The sequence below is a fragment of the Desmodus rotundus genome, chromosome 4, assembly GCF_022682495.2.
Source record: "Desmodus rotundus isolate HL8 chromosome 4, HLdesRot8A.1, whole genome shotgun sequence".
NCBI lineage: Eukaryota > Metazoa > Chordata > Mammalia > Chiroptera > Phyllostomidae > Desmodus > Desmodus rotundus.
This window is the reverse complement of record NC_071390.1, coordinates 122,606,744-122,623,928: the sequence shown is the minus strand read 5'-3', so window position 1 is coordinate 122,623,928 and position 17,185 is coordinate 122,606,744. Positions and strand designations below refer to the sequence as shown.

The following is a 17,185-nucleotide window of genomic DNA, read 5'->3' as shown; positions in this document are numbered from 1 at the left end:
GTATAAGGCTACAGTATTGAACTAACCAAAACAAAAATGCTATATTATTCATGGCTCATACTTTAAGTAGAAGATTCATGTTTTATTACTTAGTTCTGTTGTGATAAGTAGAAAGAAGAAAATACTTTGATGGTTGAGTGAACATAAAATATTGATAATCTTAAAGTAAATGTGTTTTACCAGAAGAAAAACATATTTTCTAATAGGTAATTTTGTCCAAAATATCTGATATGTTAATTTCTTATTAATAAATATTTTAAATCACATATCACATTTTTTGACTGGTACTGTGAGTGATGAAAATAAGTATGACAAGGTGTCTGGACTGAGAGATGAGCAACAGATATGAGAACCAAACATATAATAATTAATTTGGCAATTAAGTGTAGTGTCGACAATCTGTGAGACAGAAATTTAGAGAAGTGAGTTGAATGTAGACTAATTTCCTGAAAAAGTTTCTATTGTTGATATTGGTAACTAAAATTATCATCATAATTTTATTGAACAGTTTATACCAGTATTTGATTTTTTTTAGTCATCATTTAATATCTATGAGACAAGAATTTATATTAGTGTTTAGATGAAGAAATGAAATTTGAAATATCTAAATCACTTAAAGTATGAGTGAAAGATGCTGCATTCCAACAACTCCATCCAACCAAAGCCCCCATCTTCGCTGCACTGATACATAAATGATTTCCAGGATAAAATCATTGTCTAAAAATTCAAAATTTAGCTTTGCATTTAATAAGGAGAAAGTAGGAGTATCTTCTACAGATCTAGGAATAATTTTATATGTGAATAAATGCATACCAAAATGCTGAAACAAAAAAGAACAAAATCAGTTATATGCTAAGAGATTAATAACATCAAAGGCACTGAATTAAAAAGAATATATTATAGTGAAAACTGAATGACTCTACACAGTCATAATTTTGGGTAACACAACCTATTTTTAAAAACACAATATTTCTATGTTGAGTATATACTTTGTGTTAAATAGTTTAAGATGTGTATGGCAGCCAGAGAAAAGGGTCTTACATTCCAACGATGTATGTTTCAGTTTTGGAACATTAGTCCCAGGAGACTTTAGAAAGGCTTGTGCTTCTTAGAGGGTCATAATTGCCTACTAACAAGGACAACTAGCAGATGTACATGAGCAAAGCATCTGAAAACAGATACACAGCCGGTGTCTGTGTGGGACAGCGCGGCTCAAAAAGGGTTGTGCAAGCTGAGCTAAAACCAGCTGAGAATCAAACTACCAGCCTCGCAGAAGAAAGGTTCCTACTGTGTTAATAAATTTAGAATATGCACAACTATATCAAGTTTATGTTCAGCATCGTGACTTGTTCCTTCATGACATAAAAATGTACCCCCATGACAAATACAAAAGAGATGATCGGCATGGCTTGATTCATCAACCAACTGGAACCTAGTTATCAAACAGAGTGAATAATATCTTCAGAATTTCTAAGTCAATGTGACATTATTTTGGTTCTATATATGCCCACAAACAACTTCGTTTATTGTGAGGATGCAAATTTTCCCTCCTTACATTTAGAGAAATAACATATCTATTGAATCTTTGGGATTAGTGTATCACATGGATTGTTACATATCTACCAGAAACATTTTTAACAGGCACAGGTATACCACACTAAAAAATAAAATATTTTGCAGATTTGTGAAGCTGGAAATCATTTCATCAATGTAGTTTTGGCTCATCCCAATCACTCAGGTAAGTCTCTTTTATTTTAATCTTCTTTAGGCTGAATTGTGATAATAATTATTTTTAAAGTCTTAAATAAAAATACAAATACTATATAGTTTTGCTTATATGTGGAATGTAAAATACAATTAAACAAAACAAAAACAGACTCAGAAAAACAGCAACCAAGGGATGGTGACCAGAAGGGAGGGGGTGGGGTATGAGTGAAGAGGGGAATATATTCAATAATGCTGGGATAAGTTTACATGATAGCAGTTAATTACTAGAATTAGCAGGGTGATAACCTTGTAATGTTCCAGGCCTCTTCAGAAAGTATCCAGCCATGCAATATGAAAAATAGAGACCTTTATTGAAAAAGATACAAGACACAAGAGATATTGTACATGACACCTTAATCCCCTTCAAAGTAGGCACTTGGGACCTCACACGGTTCTCCTAGTGTCTCTTCCACTGTTCAAAATTCTGCAAAATCCTTTTTTTGGAATCGTCATCAGCTGCCCCATTGTGTTTTCCTGAATTGTGGAATGAATTTTGCCATGACATGTTTCATCCCAAGATTCTGCATCAAAATCTTGGACACATTAATTTTTGGAATTCCCAGATCAGCTTCTAGTTCTAACACTGTGAGTAACTGATCTTCGTTGATTGGCAGCCCACACACATTCAACATTATCAGGTGCTCTACTTGTTGCAAGCCTTCCAGAACATGAATCACTTTCAATAAAATCTCAACTGTCTTTGGAGCCTTTGTGCTATATTTTTATTTATGTTGCACTCATTGCACAATCTGAATAGTTTCTGAGAAGGAATGTTCAAGCTTAACACAAAATATGATGCAGGTTCATTGTTTTACTCACTCAGTCATTTTGAATGTGATGGCCACACAGTACACATGCTCACTCAACAGCGTCTACTGCCCCCACTGACTAGTACAGTGAAGTCATCATTGTTCACACATGCTCATTCCAGTCCACTCTCCTTGGCTTCTGGGTTACATTGATACCACACAAACCATTCTCATTATATTAACCGTGGCTGGGCTTTTTCTGTACAGACCTTGGTATAAAAATTTTGAATCACTATATTGTACACATGAAATGAATATAACCAACATTAGATTGTACAAAAACTATACTTAATTAAGGAAATAATTTTTGAGTGACAAATAGCAATAGTTGGAACTATGTATGATATGCCCCAATACTCTTAATGCCTAAGTTTTCCAAATATTTGAACTAAATTTATGCTCTAAATGGGTATCAATGACCCATGGACATGGACAGTGGTGTGGGGATTGACTGGGAATGGGTGGTGGGCTGGACAGAGGAGGACAAAGGTAAAATTTGGGCAGCTGTAATAGAATAATGTGGCAATAGAATTTGGGCAGCATTATAGAGTAACAATAATAAAATGTAGTGGTTTCTCTAAAGAAATGGGTGAGTGTACACACCCACCCTCTCCCCCTACATACACCCTGAACAAAAATCTCACCTTAAATTGTGAAAAAATAAACACATGATTAAAAAGTGAGGCAGTATGAGATCCATTGATGAACATCCAGATTACTTAGGTTAGTGCCCAGTCTTGATCTAATTTGCACAATGATTGATACAAACAATGCTTAGGAGAACATGTGGAATTTGGTCATTAGTTGAAGATATTTGAAAAAAAATAGAGTCTATATTATTTAAAGACATTTTGAGTACATCAATCCTCCTATTCAGGTTCAGTTACACACAGGGATTCACAAAACCCTTAGTTACACTCTACGTGCATTAATTGTACATTCCAGAAAGCAGTGGTAGAGCCTGCCCTTCTTGTTGTCATCAATGCAACTGAGAATGCAAAGATGCATTTGTCTCTGCAAGTATGTTTTAATGTTTATCTGGATTTCCTAACATTTTCTTGCTATAAACATTTCTGGCGGGCTGACGAAACATAGGACACACTTTGCAGGAAACAGTTACATATAATGAAATACCTAGCATTGCAAATAAATTTTATTACACTAGAATATTTGCAAATACATGAAAAATATTGTAATGTAATAACATGGTTCATATTACAACATTCAATAACACTGTAATAACTACTTAATTTTATTGAGTATCAATAATATAAGTTATGTTACTATGTATGTGAATATTGAAAGCAACTCCCATATGATTTGAAAATTACTTTCATGGCAGAAAAAATTTACAGACAAATCAAATTTGGTTTGTTATTTCTATTTGTATAAAGTGCTATTGCGGCTTGTTTGAATGTGTATAAAACTAAAGCCTACATTTTATAAGATATTAAATGTCATTTTTATCTGATTCAAATTAAAAGGTCTACTGAATTCTGTTTCGATATATATGATGAAACCCACATGAAAAACTGATGGTCTATTTTTTTATGTTGGAGCAAAGCACAGTACACTCCTATAGAATTGCTAACATTGAGAAATTTATAAATATCACACGTTTTAGTCTTGACTGCGACCCTCCAGCAATATGACCTTGCTTAAGTTTCTCCATCTACCTGGAATATGGTGTCATTATTTAAATAGAAAAATTTAAGTCATTATGTTTCAAAAATCACACATGACTTTGAAATTATTCATGAGAAAATACCTTGTATATGTGTGTTTACCATATCCAGTATCCATGTTGCTCTGGAGAAATCAGATGCCAATCTAATCTTCTCTGCTTTCTTAATGGACATTTTTTTTTTGTCTGAAGAATCCAGAAAACTTTTTCTTTACTACTAAAGTTTATTAATTGTGTAGGGTGTATATTAGAATTGAAAATTCCACCACAATTTTTCCAGGGACATGTTGTAATTATCTAGTAGGTTGTTTTATGGATTTTTTAAAATTTAGTTCTAGAAAGTTTTTTTGGATCATAGATTTAAAATTCATTTCATTACATTTTGGACTGTGGGAGTATGGGGTGAAGAGTATGTTATATTATATTTTCCTCACTATCTTATGTATTTATCACTTTCTATTTTTAACTTCAGTTTATTCTTATTTTTGGTTGATTTTGTTCATTTACTTAATGGCCTGTATTCTATTGAACATTCCATCCTTAGATAAAATTAAATGTGTTCAATATTACTGAGATGGCTTTTTTCTTTTTCTACTTTTTTTTTGCACAATCCACTCCTTTTCCTTCCTTGCTCTTTTGTTCATATGTATTTTGAGTTTTGGGATTTCTTAATGGTTATATTCTTTCATATCTGCAAATACTTCTGGTTATATGTATTCTGTTAAAAATTTTATTGATTTTCTCTTTGTGAGGTTATTTTTTAGCAGGAAGAGAAGGAAGTTTCTCATATTCTATTTTATTCACATAGGAACTTTAAATGAATATTGATTAAATTATGTTCATTTTTAAGTACATAGATTGTCCTTGAGAAGAAAGAGCAATTGTTTTTATAAACGATGATTGAAGTGAAGTGTGTAAAGCATAAGGTGTCATCTGGAAGGAATGAAGGGTTCATTGTGTCTTTTGATTCTCTACATATTCTTTTGTATTTTGAATTCCTTAATTCCTAGAACTGTGTCCTTCTTTCCTTACCCTGCAAACCTCCAGACACTGTCTGCCCCACCTGAGCTGCATTCATAGACTACTGTTTCCTCTCCTCAAAGCAGTGCCTTCTAAGCAAAGCATCCGTCCTACTATTTCAGATCATTTCATTTGAATTTCCATACCTAGTGTTTTGATGAATCTGGTCTCAGATATTTTCTAAAAATAGGCCCTCATCTTCTGCTGATGAATTCTAGTTATCTACACATTCAATACATTATTTTCCCTTGCATAAAATCCTTATACAAGTATCAGTACCTTGTCAGATCCACATTAGTATCTGCTGCTGTTGGATTGTTATTTCCCCACTTACATATTAATTGAAGTTTGTAGTAGTAACATCTGTCTCAGATTTGCTTTAGGCATAAATTATGGTAGGGGAACCATTTCATATTGCGTGTTTAAACAAGGTGTCAAAATGTGTTCTTAGGACACCCAAATTGATACAGGATAAGATTTAGAAAGCATTTTAAAATGTATGAAAAAAAAGAAATACATATTTTTTTCTAGTGGTAGATGTTGTTGTGATGCTGTCTCAAACAGGGCTTCAGTCACTTTGTAACCAAACAAATGACTGGGTTTTCAACTTCTTGTTACCACAAAAGTCAAACTTGTGAGGCAGATGCTTGTGCAAAAAAAAAAGAGAGAGAGATTTTTTCAGGTGCTGTGTGATCTGGGAGAATGGTGAACTCCCATCTCAAAGCCCATCTGCACTGCAAACCAAGATAAAAGCCAGTGTGCAGAGTTACTGCTACAGTTTGAAGTAGAGTCCTTTGGAGTCCACAGGCAGCTGCTAAGCCATCATAGTCCCGATCCAGGTAGCTTAGCTTATTCCTGGCCGCTGTTCATTTCAGAATCCCTCCTGGAGCTTGAGTAAGGAGCCTGCGTGACCATGGTCCACATGGCTGCTAGGGCTACAATATCTCACACACCTAGTGAAATTCAGAAAAGACACCAGTGTATAGGCTGCCTGTCACATACCAAACCCAATAAGCAGAGGCTGGGATTGAATCTTTATGGGTGCTTTATTCAGATGGCTGGCAATCTGAGAAGAAGGCAGGTTCATACCTTAATGGACCATTTTACATTTCCTTCCACGTCAGCACTTTTATAACAGAGAACAAAGTGTGGTGAGGGGGTTTGAAATTCAGGGAAAATTAGATTAAAAAACTGCGGTATCGTTGCCCTAGGCATTTAGCTCTTCCCAGGGGCAGGTGGTTGTCTGTCTCTTCCTAGAACACAATGGCCCAGATGGCTCCACTTGTCCGCAGCTGGTGGTCTTCAGCAGTGCTCCAGGAGGTCGGCTCTCTCTCCCAGGAGCCAGAATGGGCCTTATCTGTAGTTTCTGAAGCAAAAGCTTTCACATATGCTTTATTTACTAGCCTTATAACTATTTAACTTAAACTAAAATTTTCCAACTCTTGAGTCCCCTATCACTAGGAGAGAGCCTGAATATACCAGTGAGTTCACCCCCAGGTGGACAAGAGAAACAGAAAGACCGCTCACTGGAATTCATCAGCCATGTGGCCTTAGCAGCCACATGGCCCATGGAGAGAACTGGAGAATGTACCATGTATGTTCAGGTCACAAGCATGAATGTTATATGAGTCCATGTGCCTTTGTTTCCCTATGTTTATATTAGCTTGGGTGTGGGAAGAGACAGGTGTTTTCTCAATATGACCAATCAACTTTCCAAATTTTCATGAACTTTGGGGTCCATCCACCTCCACCAATCCCTCTCTTCCCCAGGCTAAACTGATAGGCCTCTTTGGTCCAGCACCTCCCCATGTGCCATTTTGACTTCTTTGGTGTATGTGTCTGCCTTTCCCCTAGTCTCATTCCCAATCTGGTGCTGAAAGTGGGGTGGGAGGGCTTTCTCTCTATCCAATTATCATGCTGGATTTTTGTACTCACACCCTATGGATTGATATTTCTAGCTTTCTGTGTGTTCAGCATAAGAACCTCCCTCTGCTGCCATCTTGGCCAATGGGGGAGACTCCCCAGCACTCCAGACATACTATCTACCAGTAATAACATCTGATGCTAGGGAAAGCCTTTAGAATTTTCTGAAGTTGGAATGACCATAGGAAAGGTAAATTGAATTTGGGTCTCTCTGAGATGGGTGAATGGTGTTGGATAAGGCAACTCTCTTTAATTAAGGCCAACCTCTCAGAGGTTCAGACAGTTGAAAGTTTTCTTACAGCAGCACCCTCAGCAATTTTGGAATAAATTCATCATTCATGATGGGTATCTTGGCAGCAAATCATGGCATCCTTCACAATCCCCTCCTCTACTTCACAGATTCACTTCTCTGTATACTTTTGGGGAGCAGCCAGTGGACTTTTCTATTTGTGGGAAATTAAAAGAGACATTTTAGTGGGAAATTACACAGCCTCACCACTCCACACGTTCTTGGTATAACAGCTAATTTGCACCATTTCCCTTCTCCATATACTCCTAGAGTCCCTTCCACTTCACTTGGCACATTTAACCTCTCAGGAATTATCTGTTACTGTGATGTAGACCTTCATCTCAAGTGTCTGAAATCCTGTCTCTATGTTCTTATCAGGGTGTAGATGTGGTCCTTGTTGATGGGCCAAGGGAGTACCAAGAATGTCCAGGTACTAGTTGCAAAAAATACTCTCCTTACCTTATTGTATAACAGCAGGTGTACCTCCTCTTCAAGATGAGTGTCTATTACTTTTTCAACAATAGCATAACATTACTTTTTCGTGGTTCCAGGGTCTTCAGACTTGAACCCTTCTTCACAAATGGATAATGTTTTGTCATGGGTCACAGGAAGATCCCCATTCAACTCAAAGTTATGGTTTATTATTGATTTAAAGGTGTAGCTTGCCTCTAAGACAGCACTTCAGTAATGACTTTAACAGAACATTCCATTAAATCCAGTGGGTTAGCTAAACATCAGGTTAGCAATTTCTTAATGATATTGGATTTCACATTAGAAGTTTTCATGTTGTGGGCCTATTCTTATACCTCCTTTTTGAAAGTGGATTGCTTAAACTAACAGTATGCTATGAAGGCTATGTGTTAATTGTTCAAATACTGTGTAAGCTCTCAGCTAATAGGACTGACTCAGAACCGCCCCCCCATCTCAATCACAAAGTCTGTGTCTTTTCCTGCAGTATGAATTGGTGCTCCTTCTTACAACAGATGAGGTTCAGTAAATAATCTACTTATATTCTCTGTGAGAAATGGTGGCTTACTATGGTGTTACTGTTGTTTTTGTTGCTAGCAGTTTGAACATTTGGAAGCAGTAGTAGCTAAATCTGCCCAGGTAAGACGGTGCCCATGCCATGGAGCCCAAGCACAGCTTTCATCCTTGTGGCCACACTCCACTCAGGCACCCGTGTACCAGCACAGGAGTAATCGGTAACAGAGACTGGCTGATATTGCCTGACTGACTTATCGCTTCTACCTGATGTATATTTTCTCTTTTATTATAGATGCTTCTTCTTGGGCATTGACTTGCGATACAAAAATCTTCACACTTCATATCCACACTTATATTCATGGACATTCCTGATTTGTTTGTTCATTTGACATAACACATGATTCTGTGTATATTGTAGGCTATGAATACATCTCTTTCAACTCCAGAAACTCTGCCCATTGGGGAAATCCCACCCTCCTCACTATTGGCTTTTAAGGTGACAGTTGACTATGACTATATGTAGCTGCCATGCATTTCTTTGGTTTATACCACATATCAGTCAACACATTCTTGCACTAAGCTCAGGCTCTTCCTCCTTTTTCAGCTGGGTTTAAAGTATACCTACAGTGGCCCCATGTGTGACTTAAAAGGGACACATTGGCTCAACATTGGTAGTTAATATGGTTGTCTAGAATTCATGCCAATGCAGCTTGCTTGTACCCTATTTGTCCTATGTATGTTTCACTCTGAATAGTCCATTTCTATCTTACAATGCATTATTGCTGGTCTCACCCAACCTCTGACTTGGCATGTCTAACAGAACTTAGCTTATGTTGCATGCAGGACCACATGGTGATTGGGGTTCCTAGAGTAGTATCTGAATTTTTACCAGGCCTCAGCAGCATCCCAGGACTATTTTTTCAAATAACTATAATTCTCCACCAAAAAGGATATGGCCTTGCTCCAGAATACCAGGGTTTCACACATTATCTTTTCCCACGATTGATGTTTAATATAGCAAGTCTACCCAAGTACAGGAGTCCTTGCACTAAAACTTAAGACTGCTGCAATTTTCTGCCTTAAACATTGCTAAACTATTGTAGCTTTTTGTGCTACATGGTATATGGTTCAGAGCAGAGTTTCCTGGCATTTAATACAATACCCCCTAATGGAAGAGGCCAAAAATGATTTTGCTTCTTGCATGGTGGGAAGTGTAAATTGCAGTATATTTCCTCTGATTTTTGAAGTGACGCCTGGTGCGGATCCCAGCCCGCAGGATCCTGTGTTGTGGCAGCAATAGACAAATACACACGGACTACCGAGTCCTGTGGAGGAAAAGGGATGGTGCGGGCACTCTCTCAAGAGGAGAGCACCCCGACCCTTGCCTTGACAGGCTTTTATTGCTTTTCTGGGCACATTTCATTGAGGATGATTCTCATTTACTGAACTTTAGGAGTTTACAGAAAACAAAGGAGAGGGTGTTGCTAATTACATAAAAGAGGAAAGATATTTGCAAATGTAAAGGGAAGAGTGGTTAAGCTGGTTACACTGGTCCTTGGAAGGTTCAGCATAGATTTTAGGAAGTTACTTTAAAGATATGCAGTAAACGTTTGCTGCCTCAATTCAGGGTGAGGGAGTTTTAGCAAAAAGCAAGTCTCAAAGCGGCCTAGGTACAATGAGGGCCTGATTCCCCACGGGAGAACCTATCCGTGGATGTGGGTCTTGCCCTCCCCCAACCTCGCTCCCCACTGGCTTTTCCAAGTGGTAGCTGGGCCACATTCCCCATGCTTGGAACAGTTCCCCATAGATGCCCATAATAATGTAGTCTTAGAACCTTTACTAATGGCCCTTAGAACTTTATAGGGTTTATTAGCTTCCCCCCACCTCCTGTAAACCACACATCCTGATAAGGCCCCCCACATGCTAGTCACTTCTTATTCATCTGGTATGTGTAGTATAGCATAATGTTGCTGATATAGTGCAAGAGTGTGATTTTTAGTGAAATGTTCAACCAGTCTGGATCCCCTTGAGCTTTGACAGGAGATAGGACTATTAACACAGTCCTAGAAAAAATGAAAGTCTATAATTTTGTATACAAATTAAACTATTCTGGCCCTCTTTTAATAAAAATGAAAAAAAAAAGAGTCAACTCTGGGGCTATATCCATCTACCTGAACTTGGGTTAATCAGTTCCAGCAAAGATTCTGTATCTGCTGATCAATTGCAATGGTGGGTAATGTTTGACCAAATTCATGATACTTCACTGTCATCCTCCAAAATTCATTTTGCTTTTGTTGGGGCCTATAAAAGTTAATTAAATGGTGATAAAGAAGGAAAACATTGCTCAAGCATACCTCTTATCTTAAGGGGAGCACTAATATGCCCTGGGGTACAATATTTCTTATATTCACAGAAGAATGGGTGCAATTTCAGAGGTTTCCACTTGGCTTTTCCCACTGCAACAGCCTTTGCTCCAAAGTTCAAGAAAGCAATGTAGAAGTTGTCACAAAGTGTGTATACTCCAAATATTCCTTTTGTAGCTGAGGAAATGACCACTTTGGACCCAGAAGACACACTGTGTCTAATAGTCCTTGAAATGTAGCGATATCCCACTTTCACTAGCGTATAGTTCCCCAAACAAATGACCATAGACATTTAGTGAAGTTATTCTAGTGAGAATCATCATCTATACTCCTTTCATGCTGTAGAGTATCTCTTCCTGGGGTCCCACACTGTCCATCAATGATTTTAGTGTCTTAAAACTGGGTCAAGTCTAAAAACTGAAAAGTAATAGTTATTTTTATTTTATATTGAGCCAGCTGCCCCAAGTTTCTTGACTAATAATCTCTCATTAACTTTCTTTGTCTAAAGTCACACATAATACTGTCACAAATTCATCAATCTATCCTCCAGGTACATTGTGTATTTTTAAGCAGCCACAATGTTCTGTTGACCAAGCTTCTTCTGAACTTACCGATCATTCTAGTTTATGACAATAAGGCACTGAAACTAGAATGGCTTTATTTGGGAGAGGTGGAAAGGTCCTTTAACCCATCCACTGCCGCTCCTCTCAGTTCAAAGATATCATCACTTCCTATCAGAGTGGCACTACAGTAAGCTAACTCTAATCTTAGTGATTGTGGTGTCCTTACATTAACACGTGTTGTATAGTTTTGGAAAATGATATATATTTCAGGTTCTTCCATGGAATAGGAAAAAATATGGGAATGTAGAGCATGGGGAAAAAAAAGTCCTTTCCATGGAAAGGGTCCATCTGATTTCAGCTTTATATAAACTATCTACTTAATATCCTTACATTTCTCAGCCATTTAATACCTTCTTTCTTTGCCTACCATAGGAATTATAACATTTCTTCCTCCCATAGTGGAGACTAGAGCTTTTTTTAACACACGTTAGTGTGTTTGGACCATCTTAGCAGGACCCTATATTCCATGAGGGTACTCCAACAAAATAGATGTAACCTCATCCAATTTTATATTTTGCCTTCTTATTAAGCACCCTCAAAATCCAGTCACATATACATTCTCCTGTAATTTGCTTGTTCATGCTCACTGGGTCCTACAACTCCATTGGGAAATAATCCTTTTTTTTTTTCTTTATCAGGCCCAGAACAATCTCAGGTAGGGTATATTGAGATACAGTCCAAGCTATAGCATGGGTTTAGTAGGAGCATGGAAAAGTTCCTAAGGGAATTTTCTTGCAACATGGTAGCTTCTCTATTACCTTTAGGCAAGAAGTGTGCTAACTTTTAGTAGGAAGGAGTGGACCACTTCCTAGTTTCAAGGAGTTAACACAAATCTATATATTACAATTTTTTGTGAAGATAAGCTTGACTTAGTTGACCCGCTTTAGATCTGTGTTGTATATTCTTGGATATTGACTATTCTTGCAGATACCTAGTCTTCAGCTTTCTCAACCTTTCCCTCATTTCAGAAAATTAGCTTCTTTGTATGGTGTCAAGGAGATCCTCTAGTTTTCACAGTTGGCTTTTAATTGTCAATTGTCAGTTTCAGTTTTAGGTACCTTTGTCAAGAACAACGATAGTAAATCCCACTTAATTTCATTGGACCTAATAAAGCATTCCCTTCCAACGGTATAACACACCAGAATACCACTGGTAAATGATTTTACATTTGTACAGCTACCTTGAACCAGCAGTTATCTGTAGTGGACCAACCATCTATAATGTGGTGGGTACCTGTTGCAGGCTCCTACGTCATTCAACTCTAGCATAACATTCTAGCATCTCCTTTTTGGGCCACTCCTGGTGTCAACTACTATAGGTTTTGTTTCGTGGGATGCAGACAATGAGATAGAGATTAGCAGTCAAGCAGTGTGTTAGGGAGTGGTTTTTATTTTTGGTATGCGAAAAATAAATCATGTTCAGGTAGGAAATTAAGAGAAATACCGTATCAATGTGAGTCTCAGTTTCACCTATGGAAAATTATAAAGTTGGGATGAAAATAACAATGCAGTACAGAATTGAGACATCGAGTTTCCATATTGATCAAATTTTGAATTAAGACTAAATGAAAAAGTGAGTGAAACCTTGAGTGAGGCGGTTCCCTTTAACCACATCACCTTCATCGGGGTGCCGAGAGTTGAATGGTCTTTGTGGGCAGCATGCTTGAAATGGTGGAATAAACCATTTAGGATGGAAAATTTTAGGTGGTGAAGCAATGCAATGTAAAAAAAGAAAAAAGTCTTCAGACTCTCATTTAATAGAAGCTTCATTATAAATAGTAAGTACGTGTTGAGAGAACATGTAATTGGAATGAACTGAATTAGTAATACCTAATCTCATCTCTAATTACAATTAACAGCAACTATGTACACTTAAGACAATATCTGTATACACATGCATTTGAGTGTCACAATACATATTGTTTTTGTAGCCTACAAACTACATCGGAAAGAAGTTTGTATTTGTGGACCCCTGATCATGCACCACCTCCAGAAGCAGATCAGTCATAAAGTAGAGGCTTTCAACCAGATTAGCTTGTATGCATTTTCCACCTCTGAAATTCAGATGCTATAACATAAATATTTGTCTCTATTATGTTTTATTGATGGTTATTTGGGCACTATACAAAGCTGTTTATATAAATGTTATCAAGAGAATCTGTAATACTAGATGGCATACATGTTTATCCTTATCTTAAAATGAGCAGCGAATGAAATCTGCATAGAACCTAATGTATTTTTACTTTGATATTCAACAATAGTTATAATTTTGAAAACATACTGACATTTCACTATGACTTTAGAATTATAATGAAAGAGATTAGCTTATGTGCTCATCTGATTAAATCTTTACAGAGAATAAACAGTGATGTTAAAATTCACATTTACTTTTACAAATGTCACAGCTCAAATCTCAACTTGAAATCATTATAAATTTGTTATCTAAAATGCTTCCTGAAAAAAATTGAAAGGCAAATAATAACTAACAAAAATCAAGTGAAAATATGCTAAGGATAATGAGAGCTGTGAATAACAATTCTGATTGCTGAACAGAAATAATTTATATGGTATTTCTGAATATTAAATATAAGTATATTTACTGTAATTGTTTTATGAGAGATATTTACAATTTTTTCCATATAAATGATATCCTTATAAAATTCCCATTGGATTTTTGCTAATAGAAAGGGAGGTTTGAGGTATTTAATAATCTCAGCCAAAATCGTCTTCTTTGACACTAAATGAGAATAGAAAGAAGCATGCAAATGTTAAAATGCATTTATTAATCTCAGTATGCAATACCACTGCAACTATTAAGATATTCAAAGTAACTTTTATACATCACTTTATTTAAACTGTTAAGGAATTGATTATCATGATGTTTTCTGTAATTTTACAGCAGCATAGCTAGAGACATGGTCAGAAAGTGACAGTTATTCTGTTTGAGTCAAAAGGTCATAACATCTAAAGGTGCTTCTCTTCTGAGTAATTTGTGAAATAGGTTTCTATAAATATAAGATGGCATTTCATGTGGTATACAGCTGTTCTTGGGAATTTAGAATCATATAACAAATCTATGTTCACATTTGCAATATGTAGCAACACTGACATTTTACACTCTTTTCTAAAAGGAACTAATGCCTGTTTTCCAAGCCCAAATTATAACCCCTTCACATGGATGTTTTTCCTGGTTTCATGTCCTAACTATACCTATGAGGTATGCTGCTATGTATGTAAACATTTAAACTTTATTTGGTATAATATATGCATGCGTTTGTGTATTTACATTTATTATATGATAACATATGTGTTTTATCTGTAGATATAGCATAGACAGATATCAATTGCTATTGCTTTTATCATATGTGTAGAAAATTGGAACATTTCAGCTGCAATTTTCCCTAGAAAAAAGAATAATTATAACATATATTTATCTATATTTAAACAAAATTTTACAATCTTCTCATAAAATGTCTGAAGATGTTTTGGGATTTTTAAAAAAAGTTTTTGAACAATATCCATTTTCTTATGACTATTTTATAAGGTTGCTTATGATTTAATCATATTGAACACTTAAATAATTTAGGGGAAATTTATTTCTACCTATAATTTTTCTACTGTGTTTTAAGTTTCGAATTACCTACTTACAGTTACACATGAACAAATTACTAGCTTACACATGCATGTTAACTTATGTTTCAATCTCACAGATTGGATCATGGATCAGTTTCACGGTAATGACACAAACGCTGCCAGGTAAGACCGGGATTTATTTGCAACAGAAGTCACTGCATCTCTAGCAGTGGTTTCTGCACATGCTGCCGCAGTTCTAAAGTTTGTCATGTTTGCAAAAGGATGTTGTGCTTTCATTTTTATTTTTATTTTGGATTTCTGTGTAGTTTTAAAATATAATGGAACATTATGTACTATGCATCTCTATGTATCATGGCCTAATTGGAGCCAGAAAATTTAGTTATACGGAAGTAGTGGTAATAATGCATTAAAGCTGAAAGTCTCTTTTGTGTGTGTGCACAGACGTGTGTGAGCTCCTCAGGGCCCGTGAGTGTCTGTGAAGGGACGACTGAGAGCATGGTTGTATGACCTTGGGTGCTGGCATTTTAACGCGTGCAAGGAAGCTAGATTTCAACTAACTGCATGTATTAGAGGAAATATTAGTTATGCCATTTGTGCCCATTCTTGTTCTATTGTACAAAATTTCAAATTGCAATAAGTGTGGTCAATCATAAGTAATTGTGTGTATATGTGAAGAGGTTATTACATGCATATGACAGCTGTTATTGAAAAATTCGGAGATTAAAAGTTCCTTATTTGGAAGTACTTTGGGGCAACAGGATATAAAATATATAGATATTTTTTATCTCTGCTATGTACTTTCTATGTTTATTAAACCATGAAATAAATATGATTGAACATATATAAGCTAGGCAATGAATATGAATAAATACAATAAATGAAAAACTATAAAACATTTGAGAAGTATTTTAAGAGCAATATATGATCATTTTTCCTAATATAACTTGCTACATCCATCACAGCAATAAGAAAGAAGAAAGTAACTATTTATTTTTTCTTCCAGTTGGAATTTTTACACTTCTGATGAGTATCCAGATGTCCTTGTGGGCCCAAAAGAAACATAAGATATATCTGAAGAAATTCAACTCTTATATGCATAGGAAATCAGCAATGATTCCATTCCTATTGTAAGAAAAATAAATGACCTTACCTCATGTACAAAAAATAAACAAAATCTCACTAATCAGACTTGGTCAAGTATGGCTGACTATTATGTTCCAGAAATTCACAGACAACAGTATTTTACTAAGTAAAACTATAAAATAGTAGTAATCTAACTAAATTTAGAGTAATTAACTTCAGGCACATGAAAAACAGAAATTATAGACATAAGTAATGAAAAATAACATCCAATATATTTGCAAGGGATTGACCCTTGAAAAATAAGTTTCACTTCATTAAATACTTCATCCTATTTTCTTTAGACAGTCAAAATATCTGAAATCTAAAGTAAATAGTTTTAAAAGTTGTGAGACTTAAATCACTTGAATCTTACATACTACTTTGATAGTAATTTACTTTCTCCTTTGTTGTTCAAAATGTTATTGATAAGAATCTAATGTCTTATATTAGGTCACTCTGTTGTGAAAATTTTTACCTATATTACATAGTTAAATACTGATAAATAGCTATGTATCTTATTTATTTATTCATAGTATAGACAATGTATGCTATAATTCTAAAATTATAACAATATTCTCTAGGCATTTACTAGGTCACTTCAATATATAACATATTTATATGTATATATACATCATATTTATGTGTGAGTATATATATTGAAATATATACATTTCAAATTAGTTGTACATGGTGATGAAGAGAGAGAACATTGGAGATTTTTTGAGAAATAGAGTGAAAAAATTCTGCTTCATGTTTACAGTTTCAAATTCCTACATCTTCTCAAGCCTTGTGTGTGTATGTGAATATTCACATGTATTTTGGCAAGGAAATGGCTGATATTGAAAAAATCATGAATATACCAGTTAAATATTTAAAAGATATTCTTAGTTTCATCATTTTAAAATTGGGATTCTTCAGAATGGTTCATTTCTAGAGCTTTTCCTATTCTCAAATATATACTATAGATATAGAAATATACATAACAAAATATCTTCATTAAAGCTTTTA

At 35.5% G+C, this 17,185-nt stretch overlaps 1 protein-coding gene across 2 annotated transcripts in view; it reads left to right on the top strand.

Moving 5' to 3' along the window:
- The window catches only part of TECRL (trans-2,3-enoyl-CoA reductase like), a 72,119-nt gene extending 55,876 nt beyond the window's left edge, over positions 1-16,243 (top strand). The window contains exons 9-12 of one of the 2 annotated variants that reach the window (XM_024577665.4): positions 1,681-1,738; positions 14,593-14,678; positions 15,172-15,217; positions 16,059-16,243. In XM_024577665.4, the coding sequence (XP_024433433.2) occupies positions 1,681-1,738; positions 14,593-14,678; positions 15,172-15,217; positions 16,059-16,186 (318 nt within the window). In that variant the 3' untranslated portion in view covers positions 16,187-16,243. The remainder of the gene's footprint in view (positions 1-1,680; positions 1,739-14,592; positions 14,679-15,171; positions 15,218-16,058) is intronic. The other variant, XM_045187437.3, reaches the window with a different exon arrangement.
- Positions 16,244-17,185: the final 942 nt, after the last annotated feature.